The sequence below is a fragment of the Pezoporus flaviventris genome, unplaced genomic scaffold (assembly GCF_033815535.1).
Source record: "Pezoporus flaviventris isolate CSIRO_AGI_PZ_B2104156 unplaced genomic scaffold, CSIRO_AGI_Pfla_v1 ptg000035l, whole genome shotgun sequence".
Taxonomy (NCBI): Eukaryota; Metazoa; Chordata; class Aves; order Psittaciformes; family Psittacidae; genus Pezoporus; species Pezoporus flaviventris.
In genome coordinates this window covers 6,443,932-6,462,837 of record NW_026892583.1, presented here as the reverse complement: position 1 = coordinate 6,462,837, position 18,906 = coordinate 6,443,932, and the positions used below count along the sequence as shown (strand labels likewise).

The following is an 18,906-nucleotide window of genomic DNA, read 5'->3' as shown; positions in this document are numbered from 1 at the left end:
AAACAAAGAGTAGCTTTAAGGCAAGACACACACACACCCCCAGATGCCCCAGTTTGATTGACCTGTGTTCTGCCAGTCACTGATTCTTAGGGCTGAGATTAGGAACAAAACTCACCAGCTACAGGAACATCAGTTGATGCCTGATCTACTTTTTGTAGAGAGTTAGCTTTCCTTGAGAGTTAATTGCTGTTCTTTTAGTTTATGAATGGTGATAGGTGCTGTTGTTTCATGTTTCTTTTTTTTTTTCTCCTTAGATGCATCAGGGAGGCAGCATTTCCGAAGTGTGCACAACTGTGTTTATTTTGCTGTTCAAGTCTTGGATTATCAGTATGAGTGAGTTGCTTATTTCTTTTTCTCTCCCTCTGCTTGTGTCTGCAGAAGTGTGTGAGATTAAGCAAGTGTGCTTGGATTTGAGAGCTTTACCACTTACAGGCATAGGGTTGTTAATTTTCTCTCAGAACATACAACTTGACAAGGATTTGGATGTCTGTGAGTTTTCCTCGCACTTATCTATCTACTGAACTTCAGTCTAATTATGCAGGAATGGGAAAGTCATGAGATGCAGCAATAAAAATGTCCCTAAAGATGCTGGATGCCTGGGGCTTAGAACTCTGCTTGGTAGTCTCATAAAAAATGAGCATAAGTGTTTCTTTATGTCTGATCATGTGTTGTTTATGTCTGTCTGTGTTTTATCCGTGTTGTCTTGGCAGAATTATTTCCCGTTTAGAAAAGGGGATGCTGAAGCTTTTGGCTGAAAACGAACGGATTGCATCTTTTTCTCCCAGCTTGCATGAGAGGCTCAGGCGGGCTTATGAAAGCAGCACAGCCAAGGTAAAAATTGGCAGATCTCAACTGACTGTTGCTTCAAACCTTTGTGTGGTTGCTCCTTTATTTGTGATGGCTTTAATGTTAAATCTTATTCCTTCCACTGTATCTTGTCATGTCATCTTTGGCAAGTGTCCAAAAGCTACTTTTTTTTCTGGTCAATGGGCAAGTGAGTTGCTAACTCCAGTGATTGTTAGCTCTGATTTGCCACTGGTAGCCTTGCATTGTGCTCCAGGCTCTGACCTCAGCCAGTAAATCTGACAGCGTCAAGTTTCACTTTGGAGATCTCAGAAGAATGGTTGGTTAGGTGCAATATCAGAATGTAGTTTGGAAGAAGTGGGTTTGTTTCATAGCTACGGACTCCTTTTAGGCAAATGAAGCTTTAGTGGAGATAATGTAGCTTGTGAAAACTGGTTTCCTGATCCAGTCATTTGGGTTAGGGAACTAAAGCTGGGTGGTAAGAATGTGTGTTTTGTATCTTGTATTTTGTATCTTGTTTCCTCCATCTTTTAAAAATGGAGACTACTCTTGACAAAGAAAATACAGTGTATTTCCTGAGACTAGGGCATGTCAACAGCTGAGCTTTTTAGTTAAAGCTGTAAGTGGAGGTCTCTTGTTACTTGAAGATGTAGACTTCTCAAACAGGAGAAAGAATAATAATACAGGAATTGGCATCCACTATCCTGTGTTCTCTGGAGCTTTACATTGAAGGTACACTGAGGCTGTTTGCAGATCGTTCTTCCTATGCTGTATTTATATTAGTTGTAATCTGTTGTGCAGAAATTTCTTAGACAAGATGCTTCCACTCATAATGTTGTGTCATTCTGCTGCTGTAGTGTAATGTAGCTTGTAAAACTGTTGGTGTGTACTAGCAGTTAGCAATTGGGATGTGGCTATTGTCTGAACAGCTCAACTAGTGATACTTGGTTTCCTCATCACGTCTTTTCCATGCTTTTTCTAGGTCTCAGATTGTTGGATAAATTAAGAGACTTATGTTAGTCTAATGGCTGCCTTTATATTTTTCACAGGTGTCTCTCCTGCTGCCATGCTCTGTGCAGTCTGTTTCCTTCCAGCCAGAAACTGACAATCGCTCCAACTTTCCTAGTGACAGAGCATTTCACATATTTAAGAAACAAAGGTAAATTTCTTCTACTGCTACTGTATTTCTCACAGGGTATAATCTTTCTATGACTGTGAACAAAGGATATTAAGAATGTCTCATGTATTCTATATGCAGTAGAAAAACTTTGATTTTCACCTCAGTTAAGAAAAAAAAGAAGTCTCTGTCCATATTGACTGCAGGAGCTAAATGCTTAATGTCTTTCGAAAAGAACAGTCAAATTCCTGAGGAAGTATTGAGACTTATGGCAAATACCAGTACAGTGTCACCCTCCTGGATTGCTTCTGCATATAAATCTAGTATGCTTTGATTCTTCCTGCCACCTCTATCTGTGCTTGCAGCAACAGGGTGAGGGGAGCATGGCAAGTTTTCTTGGTCCTTTTTTCTCTCCTCATAGGTATAATTTCATGTGGCTTATTCTTTCTTGACTCTCAGTCATCATGTCTGGTAATGGGTGTTTTGGTCATTCTATCAGAGCTTGGCCATAACAAGCTTAAGCACTTGCTGTCAGAGACATGAGAAATGGAAACTCGCTGAAGTACCACTAACATTGAGTTGTGCAAAGGTATCTGAGTTCTTAGAGGCTTGAGTTATTTAATCTGAGATAGATTCTTGCTGGGGAATTCAGGAGTGATTGAATATTCAGTTGTTCTTACTTCAGATTTTGAAGAGTGGGAATTCATGCCCTTAAATATCTTGATTCACAGGGATATATTTTATGAACTGCTGCGTGAATGGGAGGATAACCATGAAAAAACTGGCTGGGACTTTGAAAGAGTTTTGGGCAACAAGATCAGGTAGGAGTCTTATGCAGCTTCATATAGCTCTTTAATGTAGCTAAATTGCTGGTGCAGTATGCTGGACTTGGCCTCTGAAGTTCCATGTTCTCCCTGCAATCTTCTGCACTAATCTGTAGGAACCTGTTGCTGCTTGGAAGATACTGTCCATGTACCAATTTAAAAGTATTAACTGTTCTGTTAAGGAAGTAAGCCATAAATGGCAAGGGCCTAATTTGATCAATCTCTTTCTGTCTCTCTTCTCTGTGACTAGCAACAGAGAGCCACTCTCAAAACCAGTATGTTGTGGTCTGAGCACTGTGCATTTCATGTTTCCAATGCCTCACTTCTTTTAACCATGTACAAGTGTATTATATTCTCAGAAGCTTTTAGTTCTAATTATTTGAGAGGAATCTAGTGTATTGGCTCTGAAAATAAGATAAATGTTACTCTTTCCTGTTTAAGCCAATTTATTTATTCATTTATCGTTTTATCAGAATAGAGTATATATGGTCTTTGAAGCCGTTGCCTTCCACGTTTCTGTGTTAATCTTAACCATCAGCCTCCTCAATTTACATGTATGTAGGTGACTTTCACTGCAGGGGCAGAGCAAGGCCCATGTGGGGCTCAAGGCTTTCTCAAACTTAAACTGAGCAATTTTCTTTCTCTTTAGGCATCAGAAGTACTGCTGTTGCTGTTTTCTTACTTGCATATGTGTGAACTCTCAACTCACTGCTCTGCAGAGGGGAGAATAGGAGCTGAATGAGTTGATTTTCTTCCTAAATAACAGCATTATTGCAGGAAGGGAAGAGAGCAGTTTAACTCCAGACCTGTGTTTGCTCAGTGAGAATTTTTGCTTCCATGGTCAGCAAATGGGAAACCTGGTTATAAAGATCTTGCTTTTTGCAGTGGCCTCTGGAGAACACTTTCTTAAAAGCAGTTATTTTATGCTTTTGGTATAGTTTGAGGTTCCAATACTTCTTTTTGTACTACAGAGATCCAGTCAGCATTTTTGTGATTTTCCTTCACAGGGCCATGATGGCTCACCTGTCTGCAACCTGCAACCACAGCCATTTTGCCAGGCTTTTTCAGAAACAGCTTATCCAGGTAAATTACTTGTTCTTTTAATGAAGATGCACATCAAAGCTGATTTGATCCTCCCTTGACCTGACAAAACAAACTGTGTCTTGCAAGTTTCTTTGAGATTTTCCTATTGAAACATTTTTGGGAGAGCCAAGTTTTTGGGATGGGAATTTCCTTCCTTTTCCAGAAATACAAATCAGTGACAAATAATAATGAACTCTGTGTGAATCAGGCATAAATCAGGAATAAGGTGTGCTGAGCACATCATAAGCTGTAAGAATTCGTTCTTCATGGTTATTACTTTTGACATGTATCCAATGCAGTTCTCAGATATGTTGATTAGAAACATTGAGCGTATTACCTGCAAAGAGTTTTTTCCTGTGTAACACTGCAACAGCCTCTTTTTTATGTAGTATTGCTGTTGTAGTTTACAGGGTCTTTTTGGCCAGTTTCAAGCATCATCTGACTTCACTGTAACTTGAAGAAATGAAGGAAGAAAAGATGCTTCTGACTGAAGTATAGATATCAGTGTATTCTCTATAAATGGCTGGCTTCTTGGTGAATTCCTTTTGGATAGCAAAGCAGACATAAAACAGTACTGCAATGTAGTGATTCTTTGAGCCTTTAGTAGTATCTTTATGTTTGAGGGAAGGGTGTATCTTTAACTTTATTTAACTCTGTGGAAACTCCAGAAAAACCTAGTGTGGGAATGTATAGTGCAGTACACAGTCTTTGGAGGCTGAGCTAAAGATCTTCCTACTGAGTGGTTTGTAAAGACTGTGCCAGTGATGTGTTCTCTGCACATATCCATGTGTAGCCTGCTAGATATGCCTGAGTTAGATGTATAGGGTCAGAATTCCATCTATCAAGACATCTAGGCCACCTGTTTATAGCCAAGGTGGGTAACATGTTTTAGCATGTGGAATAGAGATTTTCTGTACATGAGCTGCCTGAAAAGGTCATGCTTGGATTACTCTGAAAACCAAGTCTTGCAGAAGGGAGAATATGTGGCGTGAGAGATGAAGTGAAATGATGCCTTATTACAGATTCCCTGCTTCCCTACTCTTTCTGTCTCCTGAAGATGTGTAAAGGTCCAGTTGGTGGTGGTGCAAGCTCGGGAGACACCCCAGACCAGGATGTCCTCAATATGCTTGGTTCTGATAATCTGAGCCGTCTGAAGAGGCTGCAGGAAAGATTTGTTGTTCCTCAGAGCATCAGAGGACCTTGTCCACCCCCTTCGTTCCCAGGGTGCCAGCAGTTCTTCAGGGACTTCATCCTCAGTGCAGGAAGGTTAGCTGTCATGGCTGCTGTTTGCTTTGTGGAATGTGCATGCAAGTGGGGAACATCAGCATGTTGAGCGTTGTATGGAGAGCTTGGGGCATGGTGTAACCTAGACAAAGCATAGCAGAAATGGTTTTAAGCTGCATAATACCACATCTGGTCTTCTTGGCCGACACGCATGGTGATCATGTTAATAAGCAGGTTATGTCTGGGGCATGGAATGTATTTGTATGCTACATTATGCTAGACCATATGGTAATCATTTTCCTTCTGTAAAACCATAATATCTTGTCACAGGCCGTCAGTATTTCCCAGTGTCAAGGCATGCAAGGCTGCCTAACAAGGGCCCTGGACTGGCCAAGTGTTTCTTATGTGATAGTGCATGAAGCTAAGGAGTTACAGGATAAAGGTTCATGGTTTTGTTTAAAAAGTTTTTCATAATCCACAGCATGGAGGAGTTGTGATCTATGGGAGATTTAAATCTTCAGTTAGTTTACCGCTTCCTGCTTCAACAGATCCATATTATTACCCTTATGCTGGGACTTACTAAATAGCATCTGTTCAAAAAAGTACAAAATAAGAGTGGAAAAGAAGGGGGTGTTAACCAGTACTAGACTTGTCCTTTGCTTTCTTGTCTGTCAGCCTGTTACACTGGATGTGTGCTGATGCTTGTAACAACTCAGGAGACAAGCGTGAAATTTTGCAGTGTTAGTTGAGGTTAGTTGAGGTTTTCAACCCAGTCTGACTCATCTTCATCTTCTACTGAAGTTACCAGTTCAATCAGCATCTGATGGATAGTCTGTGCCTGAAGATACTTGAACTGAATGGCCTTACTCTGGTGGAGCATGAGCACAGTGATGGGGAAGCAGATATGGATGAGCAGGTACGCTTGTTTTTCACAAACGCGTCTGGCAGGAATTTCCTCAAGCTGTTCCAGTACCTGAAGAATTACTGGCTTGATTGTGAGTTGCCTGGAGTTTTTACTGCTGTATTTACAAGAGCTGCTTCATTTAGTTTTGTCGTAACTTTTCAACTTTGTTATGGATGTCTGAGCCCCTTGCTGTTTACTTGCATGCTTCAGGGTGCTTCATAGTACTGTGTCATAAGAGATGATGCACAATAGTTTGGAAAGAGACTCTTTTTAGGATGTTTGTACCCTGTGTTAGATCCATGAAGTAGCGACTCCAGTTGTTGCATTCAGGTGCAATAGCTCCTTGTTGCTTTTCCATGTATGAAGATCTCAGTTATAATGGATTTGTAGTCAGCCCTGTTTATATCTGTTTCTTCACTCATCTGTCTCTGTCAGAGGTGTTATAGCTTATAGCCTATTACCAAAGTAGCAGCCAAAGGTTCATGAAGACTTGCACAGCAGTAATGGTATGAAGGAGGCAACATGAGATTAGCTCTCTGCCGTCTCATTTACTCCAAAGTTGTTAATATGAAGATGTGATTCAGCAGCTGCTTGTTTTAGAAAGCTCTTGAATTAATTTCTTCTTGCTGAAAGTGAAGCAGTGGAGGCAGAAGCAATTTAAAATGCTTGATAAATATGTATTTTGGAAACTTACCTTTATTAAAAGCAGTGATGAAGGTATGTGGTCCTTTTACATGAAGGGAGTGGAAGTTTTCTGTTGGTAGCTGCTTTGCCAGTTTAGGGTAGCATTGCCCCAGCTTGTTTTTTTTTTCATTTCAGGATGAAAAGAAACGTTTCACTGTGGTCCTGTTAAGCCTGCGACTCCTCGCCAAGTTCCTGGGCTTTCTTGTTTTCTTGCCATATCGCACTGTGGAGCAACCAACTAGAGACTTGCAAGACTCTGCAGTAGCCTTGAGAAACCAAGTAAGAAACCAAACTTCTAAAAAAATCCAGTGTGACTTTCTGCTTGACAAGCAGGTTTTCTAATCCCAGGAGTGGATTTTGAATAGTTATGCTCTTTCAGAGCAAGCCTGTGGTTCCTGTGATGATGTTGTACTGTTTTGTGCCCCTACTGCGTATTCTGGGGTTGGGAACAAAGGACAGAGGAGATTGTGGAAGCTAGAAAAGAGTGAACAATGCATTGATGGTGAAGTACTCAGCCTTCTGTTATTTCTGCTAATCTGGGCTTGTCATACCAGAGCTCTGACCTAGCTAAGAAGACTTGTATTTATAGCATAAAATCCAGCTACCAAGAATGTTTTTGGTTTAGTTTCACACCCATCTCCTCACAGTATGTCATACTGAGTGCAAGGAGACAGGGGTTACACCTTGGCTCCACTTGCACGTAGTCAGACTTATAGCCGTTATTTTGAAAGTCCCAGTGGGACCTCTGGTTGCTATCATAGTGTGGTTTTTACCTCTGCTCATGTGCAAAGAAGCGCAAAGAAACCAGTTCCTGGTTTTCGTTAGCCCAGAAGCCACCTCTTATTTGTACAGAAGATGAAATCCTAGAAAGAAAAGTCAAAATATAGATTAAGTTTTCCTTTAAGTATCAAAAGGTAACTTGAAGCTGCTGCTTTGACTTCTGTTGTCCGTTAAGACCCTGCCTGTACTGGATGTATTGAAGCTTCTGAGACAATCTATTCAGGATCATCGTTCCATCCTCACTATTCCTTGGATTGTGGAGTACCTTTCACTTGTGGATCATATTGCTCCTTTCCTTGATTACTACAGGAAAGTATTTTGTCTCTTGCTGCAGGTATACAGGTAAGAGCCTGGGAAAAGATACTTGTTAAGAACTTCCCTGTGAAGGTCTGCTTGCTTAGCTGAGGTGCTTGGTGTTTGAGAATGCACACTCTCCCTAGTTTGAGAACTACTTTTATGTTACAGAAAGCTGCAAAGGGAGCACATCCTAAACTCAAGAGATTAATATTTAATTTAAATATGTGTTTTTTCATTAAGTAAACAAAATTCTTTAAATCCGTGTTCACTCATTCTGCATTTGCAGCTGTGAATTTAAAACCTTGAATTTGGATCTTAAACCTACAGGGTCTCCTATGACTAAATAATGCCCTAGTTTTCTTTTTATATACATGAGGCACTGGTCAGGCAGACAAATAAGGAATGTGTACATGGTGACAAATAGAATAATTAGAAAGTGGTTTGGGAATTCTTTTCGTGATGAAAATAGAGCTACTGAAATCTAACACTGTCTCTTGCCTGGCAGGTTAATGGTCCTTTCTGAAGATAAGGAGATGAGTTTCCTGAACAAGCTGCTGATCCTTGCAGTTCTGGGTTGGCTTTTTCAGGTAGTCTCCTTCTGGACACAGTTCTTCCCTAAAGAAAAAGCAGGACACAGAATTCAATAGAAAATAGTATTTAAATGGATTAAAAAATCCTCTATATTCTAATGGAGAGTTATTTTCCTTTAGTGGAATTCTGTGAAGCAAGATATATTTTCTTCCCAATAGGAATTGTAATTGCTGCTGAAATACATTCTGTACTTACAAATCTGCATCCTTGTAATTAAATTGTCAGCTGATTGCTGTTAGAATTGGAAGCTCTTGTGCAAAGATGGAGTGCTAGCTGGAGGCCTTGAATTACTGGGGAATTTTTGTCTGATAAAGGGATGGTATATGGTGAACTTCAAAAATCCTTTTTTTGCCTCCAGTTGGAAATAAGGTAACTGCTTAGCAGGAACCTTTTGGAAAGGTGCAAGATGCCCTAAGTGAGGGTAAGGAAGGTGGCTTATGTTATTATGATCAAACTAAGTCTTTAATTTTATGGAAAGACTCTTCTTAGGGCAGAGAGGGTAGTGGGCACTAGCTGTTTTTTTGTGGGTGGGAGGTTGATAAGATTTTATTGTTCTCTGTCAGAAATGGTGTTAAGTTACTGACTGCTGTTTGGGTTGTAACTGCTGGGAGTTTTGTTTCAGGTTCCATCAGTCCCTGAAGAGTTGTTTTTTACCACTGATGCCAGGCAGGAGCGGTTGATGATGAATACTGTGACATCTGCTCAGGCTTTGGTGAGTTAGAGCAGTAGCATGTCCTCTCAATCTATTGATGAGGGTGGACCTACCATGTCCTCAGGAGTTTCAGATTTTATCAGGAACTTGGCTTCAATGCAGCTGCATTCAGCATACATAGGACAATGGATGTTTGTCCAAGTACCTCAATTGCGTTGCATCCTGGATTGTAAACTGTGTGTTACAGCTCTGGGGCTTTTGTCAGGCAGAGCTGTCTCATCTGATGCAATGGCTTGCAGAATAGGTGCCCAGTTACGGTGGAGGATTGCTTTTTGTTGTTGGGTTTGGTACTGCCCCCCCTCCCCCCCTCATGAGTGAGCACTGCCCATGTGGATGTGGTCTGAAGTTACTTTTCCTCTGTGCCTCTGGCTGTGCTGTGTAATACTGGGGTGACATTACTCCACAGTGCAGTTCGAGTGAGTCCGGGTGATGGAGACACCTGTGGAGGTATAATGCATAGCAGATGTGTTGCATTTATTCTCCTCCATGGGTAGGTTTTTCTTTCATGAGTAGCAGCTGTGGCAGCAGTCCTGGTTCCACTTTGTAACTATCAGTTTCCAGTTGGGCTTTGGCAGTGGTCAGAAGGAAAGGTTGAGCTACACTAACTGCATGGAGAGCACTCACTGTGTGTTACAGGGCTGGACTGAACACTTGGGCTGCAAAGTTCCTAATCTTACTGTGGATTTGGAATCCAGTTATTTTTATTGTTTTCATGGAAAGGCAGCTGTGAAACCTGCCTGCTTCCATGCATTTGGGATTTCCAACTTGCTGAAGACTGTCTCCTGCTGTGTCCTTTCAGCATTTCCTTCCTTTTCTCGCCAGGACTCTGTACCCTTGGTGGATCAGCAGTTACTTTATACCTGCTGTCCCTATCTTGGTGAGTATTTTATTTATATTTGCTAAAGAAATAAAATATATTAGTATATATTTATTAATATTTTAATTTTTTATTTGTCTTTTGGCATTGTGAGTCCTTGGATCATCTTTCTTGCCCCTCCACACAACTTCAGGTCTCAGTTGTGCATGAATCAACCTTGTAGTTGTATTTCAGTTGTATTGCAGAAGCTCATGCAGCTGTGAATAGAAGCTGGGGAAGGGTGGCTACACAGGGTAGTTGATCTACAGAGCTTGAATGCAGAGGGAAAGGGAGAGTGATTCTCTCATAAACTATAAGGAAGCATTATAAAAAGTAAGCATACAACTTTTCCACCCCTAGGTATAGGGAGAGGTGTTTGTATTGTGAGGGATGCCTTGATCCTTAAGAGTATTTCTGGTGTCGGGCAGAGGGAAAGAATTCTTTTATGCCCTGGTGCTTTATCAGGTGGTTGAGATCTTTTTCCTGGTATCTGACTGCCACTGGTGAAATCCTTCTCTAGACAATAGAGTCCCAGATGGTGGGGTGGTGCTCTGCTTCTTGGGATTTAGCTGTTAGGAAAACTGTGGTAAACCTGCATGATGAAATCTAGGGTTTGAATGTGTCCTCAAGCTTTTTCCCAGATACTTTCTCCTGACCCTGTTGGAATTGTGTGTAACTCTGCTTGCCTTGTTGTCCCTGTGGACTTTACAGTTCTTGCTTGCCATGCTGAAAGGGGTGCATAGAAATGACTGCTCCCTAATCCTTCTGAGCAAGTCCTACTGTGTGCCAGGGAGCTTTTCGGAAGTCTCCTGTTCTGTCTCGGGAGCCTCTCCTGCCTTGCTGTGCTCTGCTGGTTAAATGTGTGGAATGGCCCTCTGTTTTTCTGAAACTTCTGTTTTGACTGAAGCGGAGGGAATCTGCTCTGGAATCAGGACTGACGACTTGAAAATCTCTCGTGAGTTTTGGTTTATTCCCTTGCCTATGGGGACAGTGACTGTTTTTGCATGTTTTTCTGTACAGGGGAGCTGCGGAAACTACTTGCCTCTTTTGTGGCTGGTAGTGGAGCAAAAAATGGTGGCTTTATAAGGAAAATCACTCCCACAGCTGCAGAGTCCTTGGCACCCAAAGCTTCTGTCACACAGCGGAAACTGCAGGTAATGAACTCAGGGGATCACAAGGGGAAGCGGGTCAGGAGAAACTGCTTGTGTGAGGGTGGGGTATACAGTGATGTCCTAATGACAGGGAAAGAAAAGCATGGGCCTAGGCAGCAGGGAATGTTGTGTGTAACGGTCAAGTATCCTTACTCCTCATTCTTCTGTTATAGTCATGTGGTTGGGATACCATGTGGGTGTTGAGATCTTTCAGTAAACTCAAAGAGGGGAGGTTTAGATTAGATATTAGGCTGAAGTTCTTCTCTGTGAGGGTGGTGAGGCCCTGGCACAGGTTGCCCAGGGAGGCTGTGGCTGCCTCATCCCTGGCAGTGTTCAAGACCAGGTTGGATGGGGCTTGGAGCAACCTGGTCTAGTGGAAGCTGTCCCTGCCTCTACAGAGGGGTTGGAACTGGGTGAGCGTTAAGGTCCCTTTCAACCCAAACCATTCTATGCTTCTGTGGAGCATTCCTGCAATTGGAACAACTAACCTATTTCTGTCTGCCTCTTTGTTAATGTAAAATGTTAGTATGTTTCTGATACTCTGTTTTGGTTAGATTGTAGCCACGCCTTCACTGAAAGAATGAACTGTGTATGACCCTACAAGGATTACCAGCCTATAATTAAAAGAAGATCCTTTCTTTCCAAAAACAAACCCTATGTGGTGACTCCCTACTAGTAGGTGCTGTCAGAACATTCCCATTCTTCCCTTTACTAGGCGTTTGCTTTTCTAGTGTCATAAACCCTGATAATGAGCTTTGGGTTAAATGGTTAGAAGGAACTAGGGAACAAATGTTTGACAGGGATGCTGAATGCTACAGTAGAAGAAGGTTGTAGCTTAGGGAAATTGTGTTCCTTTCAGCACGATTCCAGATAGAAGTTCTGTCCATTCCTGTGTTGAGGAGAGGAGGATATGGGTAGAGTCTTTTACTCAATTCTAGCACTTTTCTTTTGAACAGGTAGAGCTGGAACAGGCCTTCTTCCACAATCAGCCTCCCTCCCTACGCAGAACAGTTGAATTTGTGGCAGAGAGGGTGGGATCCAACTGTGTTAAGCATATCAAGTAAGTGCTGGTGATCTGTTCTGTAACTTAAGAAGTAACTTTAATGAAGCAAAGAGTTAATCCTTTAAAATTGTGTTTATGGGGGTGAAGGAAAGCTTCCCTCAGAGTATGCTGGATAACAGAATGCCAAGGCTGTATAAGGCTGTGATAGTGAAGTCCAGCAGCATGTGATTGCCATCATAGAGGGGAATTGTGAAAGGATGCAGAGGACGGCTGTATGACTGTGGAACATTTGGAATGTGAACACAGTAATGCATTTTGAGATTTGACAGCTCTTTCATGTTACTTTCAGAATGTTCTTGCTAATGATAGGAAAATCTTGGGATTAGAAGGGACCTTTGGAGGTCATCTGATCCAAACTCCTGCTCAGAGCAAGGCCGGCTTTCAAGTTAGATCAGGTTGCTTGCCACCTTTTCCACTTGAGGCGTGAAAATCTGATGGGGACTCAGCAGCCTCTTCGTACCATGTCCCAGTGCTTAATTTTCCCAGGCTTTGTGAAAACTGCTTCTTTTTATCTTATCAGAATTTCCTTTGTGGGCAGCTTGTGTGTTGCCTGTCAACCTTTAGCTGCACACTTCCTGGGAGTTTCTTGTTCTGTCTTCTCTGTAACCCTTCCTTCACCTTCCTTTCTTCTCCAGGCCAAGTGGAACCATCTTCTCCAGTCTCCTTGTATGTCATGTGTTTCAGCATCCCAGCTACCTAAATGATTTTTTTTCATTTCTCCTTCAGTCACACGAATTGTCTGTAGTTTTCTCATACTGGTGTCCCAAAGATGGACACATTACTCCAGATGCAGCTTCGCAGTGGCAAGGGAAGCAGTAATTTCCCTTGACTTGCTGGCTGTGGTGTTGCAAACATCAGCCTAGTTTAAGGTTGGCCTTCTTTGGACACTGCTGACTCATTTGGCTTGCCTGCTGGGAACTACAGATCCTTTCCTGCAGAGCTGCTCCATAGCCAGTAGACCCCAGCCTGTACAGGTGCACAGTCACCACCCCATTGTCAGCCCCTTCCTCTGCCCTCTCAGTCCTTCTGAATGGCAGCCCATGCCTAAGCATATCACTCATAAACTTGCTGAGAGTTTGTACTGTCCTTTTGTCCAACTTAAAGACATTAAACAGTATCAGCCCACAAGAAATGTTGGTGGTGGTAGTGGGCTGCTGTTGATATCTTTGAACTTCTGACTGCTATCCACTGAGAGCATAAGGGTATTGCTGCCAGAAAAGATACCTCTAACCACATATGTTTGTATTAAAACCTAAAGGCTTTTGACTCTTTGATCTTCATACCTTCATTGTTGCCTTCTTCCTTACAAAAAGAACGAGGAGATTAAATGCAGTGTAATTAATTCTTTCTTAGCAGAGTAGTGTATTGCATCCGAGATGGGTATCCTCCTAAATAGAGGAAACCAGTTGGTAACAGTGTGCACTGCTATTGATTGTACTGATCTCAGTCTGTGAGATTGTTCTCGTATTTTTACAGAGCAACACTGGTAGCAGAGTTGGTTCAAAGGGCTGAAGTCATGTTGCAGGATAAAGTGAAGGAGGAGGATGCCAATCACGACAAACTGCTTGAAGAGGTGTGCACTCATCTCTATGAGGAAGGAGCCCAGGCACTCATCAAAGGCAGAGAGTAAGGAGGAAAAGTTATTTAAACTTGTGCCTTCCCTTCTCTTCTCACTACAGAATCTGTAAGCCTAATTTGGCTTGGCCTGCTCGGGGTTTGATAATTATAAACCCTGACCTCTGCTCTTCTTGGGGTGATTGTCTGCTGTGCCTCCAGCCAGTTAATGCTATATCTGTAGGAATGAATAAAGGTGCTATGTATCCCTCTGCAGCCAGCTCCAAATGGACATCCACCGCAGCTCTTTTATCTCCCTGTCTTTGGAAAACTGAATATTGCAGCTTGGTAGCTTACAATTGCTCTATTGTTGTCTGGTTCTTTTAGTCTGACTTGTTTCACTGCAGTCTTCCAACTGGTTTTGACTGTAAGAGAGTGTGTGAAAGTTGCTGCATTAATGAACCTCTGAGTGCTGTCCAGGAACTTTGACTGTGGCACTTTTTCTTTCTTTCCTTGCAGATTTTGCAAAAAGAAAGGTCCTGAGGCGATAAGGGTGTTGTTGCCAGAAGAGACATCTGCAGCAGTATGTATTCTCACTAAAACTTACTAAAGGCCTGGGTCATTACTATTTCTCCCATTGCTACTTCACTTATCCCTTAATGACTTAAGACAATGGAATCACTGATACCTCATTAATAGGAGGAAGAGCTCACCTCTGCCAGGCTGCCTTGGATATTCTGGCTGAAGTGATGCTCTAGCCAATAGCTAATTGTTGAATGGTGTATAAATTACATTACTTTGCAAGGATAATGCTTTTGTTTTAGTATCAACTTCACCAAGAGTTGGTGGGGTTTGTGTAGGGTTGATGAGGTTCAGGAAATCAAAATGGGTCAGTCCTGTTGCTCAGAGTAGCAGTTCCCATAGAGGTGGTGATGCTCTGTTTAAATGCTGCATGCCAAAATTAAGCATTTTTTCCCGTCTAGACTTCCCTCTGACTTCTCACTGACTGTAGTGGTGTGGCTGGTGGTAAATCTCCTATTGCTTGTTATCTTCCCTGTAAAGGTTTTAAGTTGCGCGGAAGACATTGCAGTGGATCTGGCTACTGAGAAAGCCTGTGGCTGGCTTTCTGCTAACATTGCAGGTGAGTCTCTTTACCCTCAGTTGAGGCTTCTAACCTGTGTCTTGTGCTCCCTTTTTGAGATCAAGGGTAGAATTTATTCCAGTGTTATAAAGTACTTGGTCCCACTCATTTTTTCTTGTAGTGGGAAGCATGCAGTTGCTCTGTCCCTCCTTGTTTAGGAATAAGAGGAATGATTTCTAGCTCCAAGAACCTTCTTCAGGGATTTTTCAGGCTTGGCACCATGTAAGTGATTCTTAGTTATGGAGGCTCATAGGATGGTGAGAATGAATGCTGTGGAAAGCTGATTCTGAAAATGTCATCTAGGCTGAAGTTGTCTCAGCACTTCAGATGTATGATAGAGACAGCTGGTCCACATGCACAGAATGCTTCTCAAATCTTCCGTACAAGCAGCTCCTCTTGGACTGGGTGTGTCTTCTGCAGGCTGAAGGCAACTACAGTCCTACTCTGTAATAGTGCTCTGGCAACTCTTCAGAATCTCTGAAAACCCATTCTTTTAGGAGGTTGTGCCAAGAATCTGGGGAGGGATATGCAGCACCGTTTGCAGCAGCAGGAGTTTAGTGTTTTGGATGCTGGTCAAAACTTATTTTTGGTAGAAAACATACGGCTTCCATGGGCACAGTGGTTGAACTGGTATGATCACACTGATTCAGCTTTCTGCTTTGGCATCACTTCCTGGCTTCACTACTGTGTTCAGTAAACCTGATGAAGTATTTTTATGGCAAATGAGATGAGTTGCCAGTGGTACCTGGTGGTAATGGTGGCTGCTTTCTATAGCTGTGAGTTAAGGTTCTCTCTCCACCCCTGCTCTGTCCATTAAATATAACAGGAACTCGGAGTAGGAGGGGTTTGAAAGTATAAACTGTCCTTTCCTCATCCACCATGGCCCTCAGAACGAGAGGCTAATAATAGTCTGCCTTGCTGGAGAGAAAAGCTGAAGTAAACAGGATTTGTTCCCTGTTCTTTGTAGCACTAATCAAAAGAGAAGTGAAGGCAACCTTCAACAGAATGCTGAAAGTCCCAGGAATTCCCTTGCCCAGCGAGGATGCTCTGGAGTTGAGAAGGGACTGCCCTGCAGGCTGTCAGCACTGTGCTCCGTTTCCCTCCCAGATCATCAACGAGATTAAGGTTCATAGTGTTCAATTCCCACCTTGCCCTAAATCCATTTTTGTTTTTCACATTGGTGTATGTTTGGGGTTTTTTTTGGAGGTTTTTGTTTGTTTGTGTGGGTTTTTCTGTGTGTGCGTTTTTTTGATTTTTTAGGGGGATGTTCTGGTTCTAAGGAAATGGTTGTGATGAGCATTTAGGAAGCACAATGGAAAGGTCTCTTTTTCATCTCCCTGTTTGCTGTCTCTGAAGATCAGAGTTCCCTGGTCAGGAGTACTATCTCACATACAAGATTCCTGGTAGCATGGCAGTGGCTTCTTTGATCTGGGTATCATTGAAACCATAGTGTGGTGAGGGTTGTGTACAACTCTGTGCTAAAGAGTCAGCATATCAAAGTAGCCACTTTTTTTGCAGACCTGCTCATTTTATGGAGAGCCTCCTGGCCTCTATTTAGAGTGTTTCCTGTTGGTCCTTTCAGTTCTGTAGAGCTTGATAGACTGTCCCATCTTACCCACTAGGAATCTGACACTGAATTAAGCGTCAGATGAATCTACAAATCTGACAGATTTTTGCCAATCTGCATCTGCACCTTTATTCAGCTGTAACTAAGGAGAATCAGAATGTCGTAAAAAGAAGGTAATGGTATGGTCTTCATTTCAGCCTTAGATCCAAGCAATTCTTTTTTGTGGGGACAAAAGAACTAGTGTGTGAAGTGTGTAAACACAAGTGTAAAATCTGCGAACTGCTCTGTCACCTCCAAAGATTATGTTTGTGGACGTGCAGGATGCTAATATGTAAATTACTGCTGTCTTCTTTCATCAAGGATGTGCTCTGTGTTGCTGTGGGCCCACGGGATGAGGGTGAAGTGATCGACTGCATCTGGCTGGAGTGCTTGCTGGGAAGATTGAGTCAGACACTTCGATGCAGAAAGGTAGAAGTAGTACAAAAAGCAACAAAAACATCCCCTTGGCCCACCTTGAGCTGTATTCGTACCTGTAAACTTGTTACTTTGCCTTGCCTTACAGTTGAGTTCAGTGGAATGGTTTTTGTCTGAGTTCAAATGGGACAAAGTTGCACTGCATTTTTTCATACTGTGTAGATTTGCTTCTTACTTAAAATTATCCTTTTGTGGATCCTCTTTTCATATCTGATCTTTTCTTGTCTTTTCAGTCTTTAATGGCCTCCTGATTACAGCTCTGTGCCTCTTGCTGTAAATTGCCTGTTCTTCTCTGATATTTTTATCCCTTGTGAAGCCCTGTTTTGTCCAGTCTGCAGTATGAGGACAACGGTACAACTGTGTTTTGTGTTTTCCAGTTCATGTGTCCCACATCAGAGCAGCAGCTGGCAAAATGCACGGTTGAGTTGGCTTCTTTGCTGGGTAAGTCAGTCATGATAAGCTATTTAAGACTCAAATCTGTTATTACAGTTCTCTTAAATACTTGGGGTCAGAGATTTCATTATTTAGAACTCACAGATGTTTGATTCTCTTTGGTGTTATATGGTTTGCGGATTTTTTTCTGTCAGTTCGGGTGGTTGCTCTTCCTCCTTTCCAGCTTCTGCAAAACAGCATCATATGTGACTAACCATCCTTCAGATCTGGTGTCCTTATTCACATCTCCATTGGGTTTTATTTATTTTATTTATTGGTATCTTCATTTAAATATGTGATATGCTTTCCAGTATTTCTGTCTCCGAAAAGTTATGACTCTGGGTTTGTTTTTTTTTTCCCTAAAGTAAAGGCCTGTTGTCTACGTTTTTATGGCTTTTTTAGGAATGGAAGTAGCTTGTTTTCTGTGTATTGTGACTTCTGTGAGCATTTTTGTGGGGTACCTTTTTTGTTTTGTTTCTTTCTCTCCCCCTTGCTCTAGTGTGTTAAACACACTATTTTTCTCAATGGGAGCTAGTGATCTGGATGCAGGTCTTTTCCCTCTGAGCAACCTTCTAATTTTCTGGGGTTAGAACCTCCCTAAGAAGTTTTATATGTGGTTCATTCTTTCAGAAAGCAGTTCACATCTGAGTATTGTGACATTTCATTCTGGGGGGCAGCAGTATAAACCTGCCTCATTCTGTCAGACTGTACCAAGGAGGATCTGGTGTCTTCTCTTTATGTTTAGCTGCAGTTAAACAATGTTCAGCTTCAGTTTCCTTTGTATACAACTTTACGTATAGTCAACAACTATTTAATTTGTTTATGGATTTAAATGTTGTCTTATTGTGTTACTCTCCTTTGGAGTAACACCTGGGTCCTTTTTTTATTAAATGTCTGACTTTTATTTAGTCAGTCACCTTCAAGACTTGGGCTATATGTCAACCAAATGGTATTCTTTATCTGAGTAATATGAATCTCTTCCTATGTAGCACTTGTTTGTATAGTTTCAAAGCCCATAATTTTCTGTGTTTCTAAACTCCATTCCTCTCATGTTTCCTCGTTTACACTCACTAACAGTTACTACTTCAGTGATGCCAGCTCTGCAAAATGTGCTGTTGGACCAAGATGATGACTATAAAAGGAAAACATGCAGCTATAGAAGTTCACTTTTCTTCTGTCTCTAGTTTCAGATCGTGTCCCTCTGCGTCTCAGGATCAAATCCCCAGAGAAGACCTCTGAGAGGCTGTGTGTGAAGAATAATCCCACCTATGGCCTTCTAAAACTCCTGCTTTCTGTCTGGAAGGAGGACTTTGGGACACCTGTTCCTGTGCAGCTGATGTTCAGCAAGAAGAACATTGGTTACCTTGCAGAAGTTAAACAACGAGAGGTAAAGCTTATTCCAGTCTGTGGAGGTGCCAGTTATGCAGTCTGGTCTCATATGTTCATGCAGGAGTTCTGCATGAGCCTGCCCTCATTGTTAACTGATGCCGTGTGTGAATGAGGCCAGCAGGATTTGGTCAGCTGCTATCTGATGTTGGTTTTGCAGGGGCAGAGGAAGAGAGGGCTGCACACAACTTGTTAGTGTTTGATACCTGTCTGGGGGGTTGTCAGGAAGGAGCAGTTTAATGAACAAATGGCAATACGGCCC

At 42.1% G+C, this 18,906-nt stretch overlaps 1 protein-coding gene across 3 annotated transcripts in view; it reads left to right on the top strand.

The window, feature by feature from the left end:
• CDAN1 (codanin 1) overlaps positions 1–18,906 on the top strand; it is a 30,243-nt gene that overhangs the window by 9,352 nt on the left and 1,985 nt on the right. For 2 of the 3 annotated variants that reach the window (XM_061462390.1, XM_061462388.1), the window contains 21 exons: positions 255–333; positions 711–831; positions 1,854–1,963; positions 2,653–2,742; positions 3,753–3,828; positions 4,886–5,094; positions 5,854–5,968; positions 6,776–6,919; positions 7,596–7,762; positions 8,223–8,304; positions 8,931–9,020; positions 9,843–9,897; positions 10,897–11,030; positions 11,984–12,087; positions 13,567–13,716; positions 14,164–14,227; positions 14,707–14,785; positions 15,753–15,910; positions 16,713–16,820; positions 17,204–17,267; positions 18,443–18,645. In XM_061462390.1, the coding sequence (XP_061318374.1) occupies positions 255–333; positions 711–831; positions 1,854–1,963; positions 2,653–2,742; positions 3,753–3,828; positions 4,886–5,094; positions 5,854–5,968; positions 6,776–6,919; positions 7,596–7,762; positions 8,223–8,304; positions 8,931–9,020; positions 9,843–9,897; positions 10,897–11,030; positions 11,984–12,087; positions 13,567–13,716; positions 14,164–14,227; positions 14,707–14,785; positions 15,753–15,910; positions 16,713–16,820; positions 17,204–17,267; positions 18,443–18,645 (2,402 nt within the window). Of the gene's footprint in view, positions 1–254; positions 334–710; positions 832–1,853; positions 1,964–2,652; positions 2,743–3,752; positions 3,829–4,885; positions 5,095–5,853; positions 5,969–6,775; positions 6,920–7,595; positions 7,763–8,222; positions 8,305–8,930; positions 9,021–9,842; positions 9,898–10,896; positions 11,031–11,983; positions 12,088–13,566; positions 13,717–14,163; positions 14,228–14,706; positions 14,786–15,752; positions 15,911–16,712; positions 16,821–17,203; positions 17,268–18,442; positions 18,646–18,906 lie in introns of those variants that run through there. The other variant, XM_061462389.1, reaches the window with a different exon arrangement.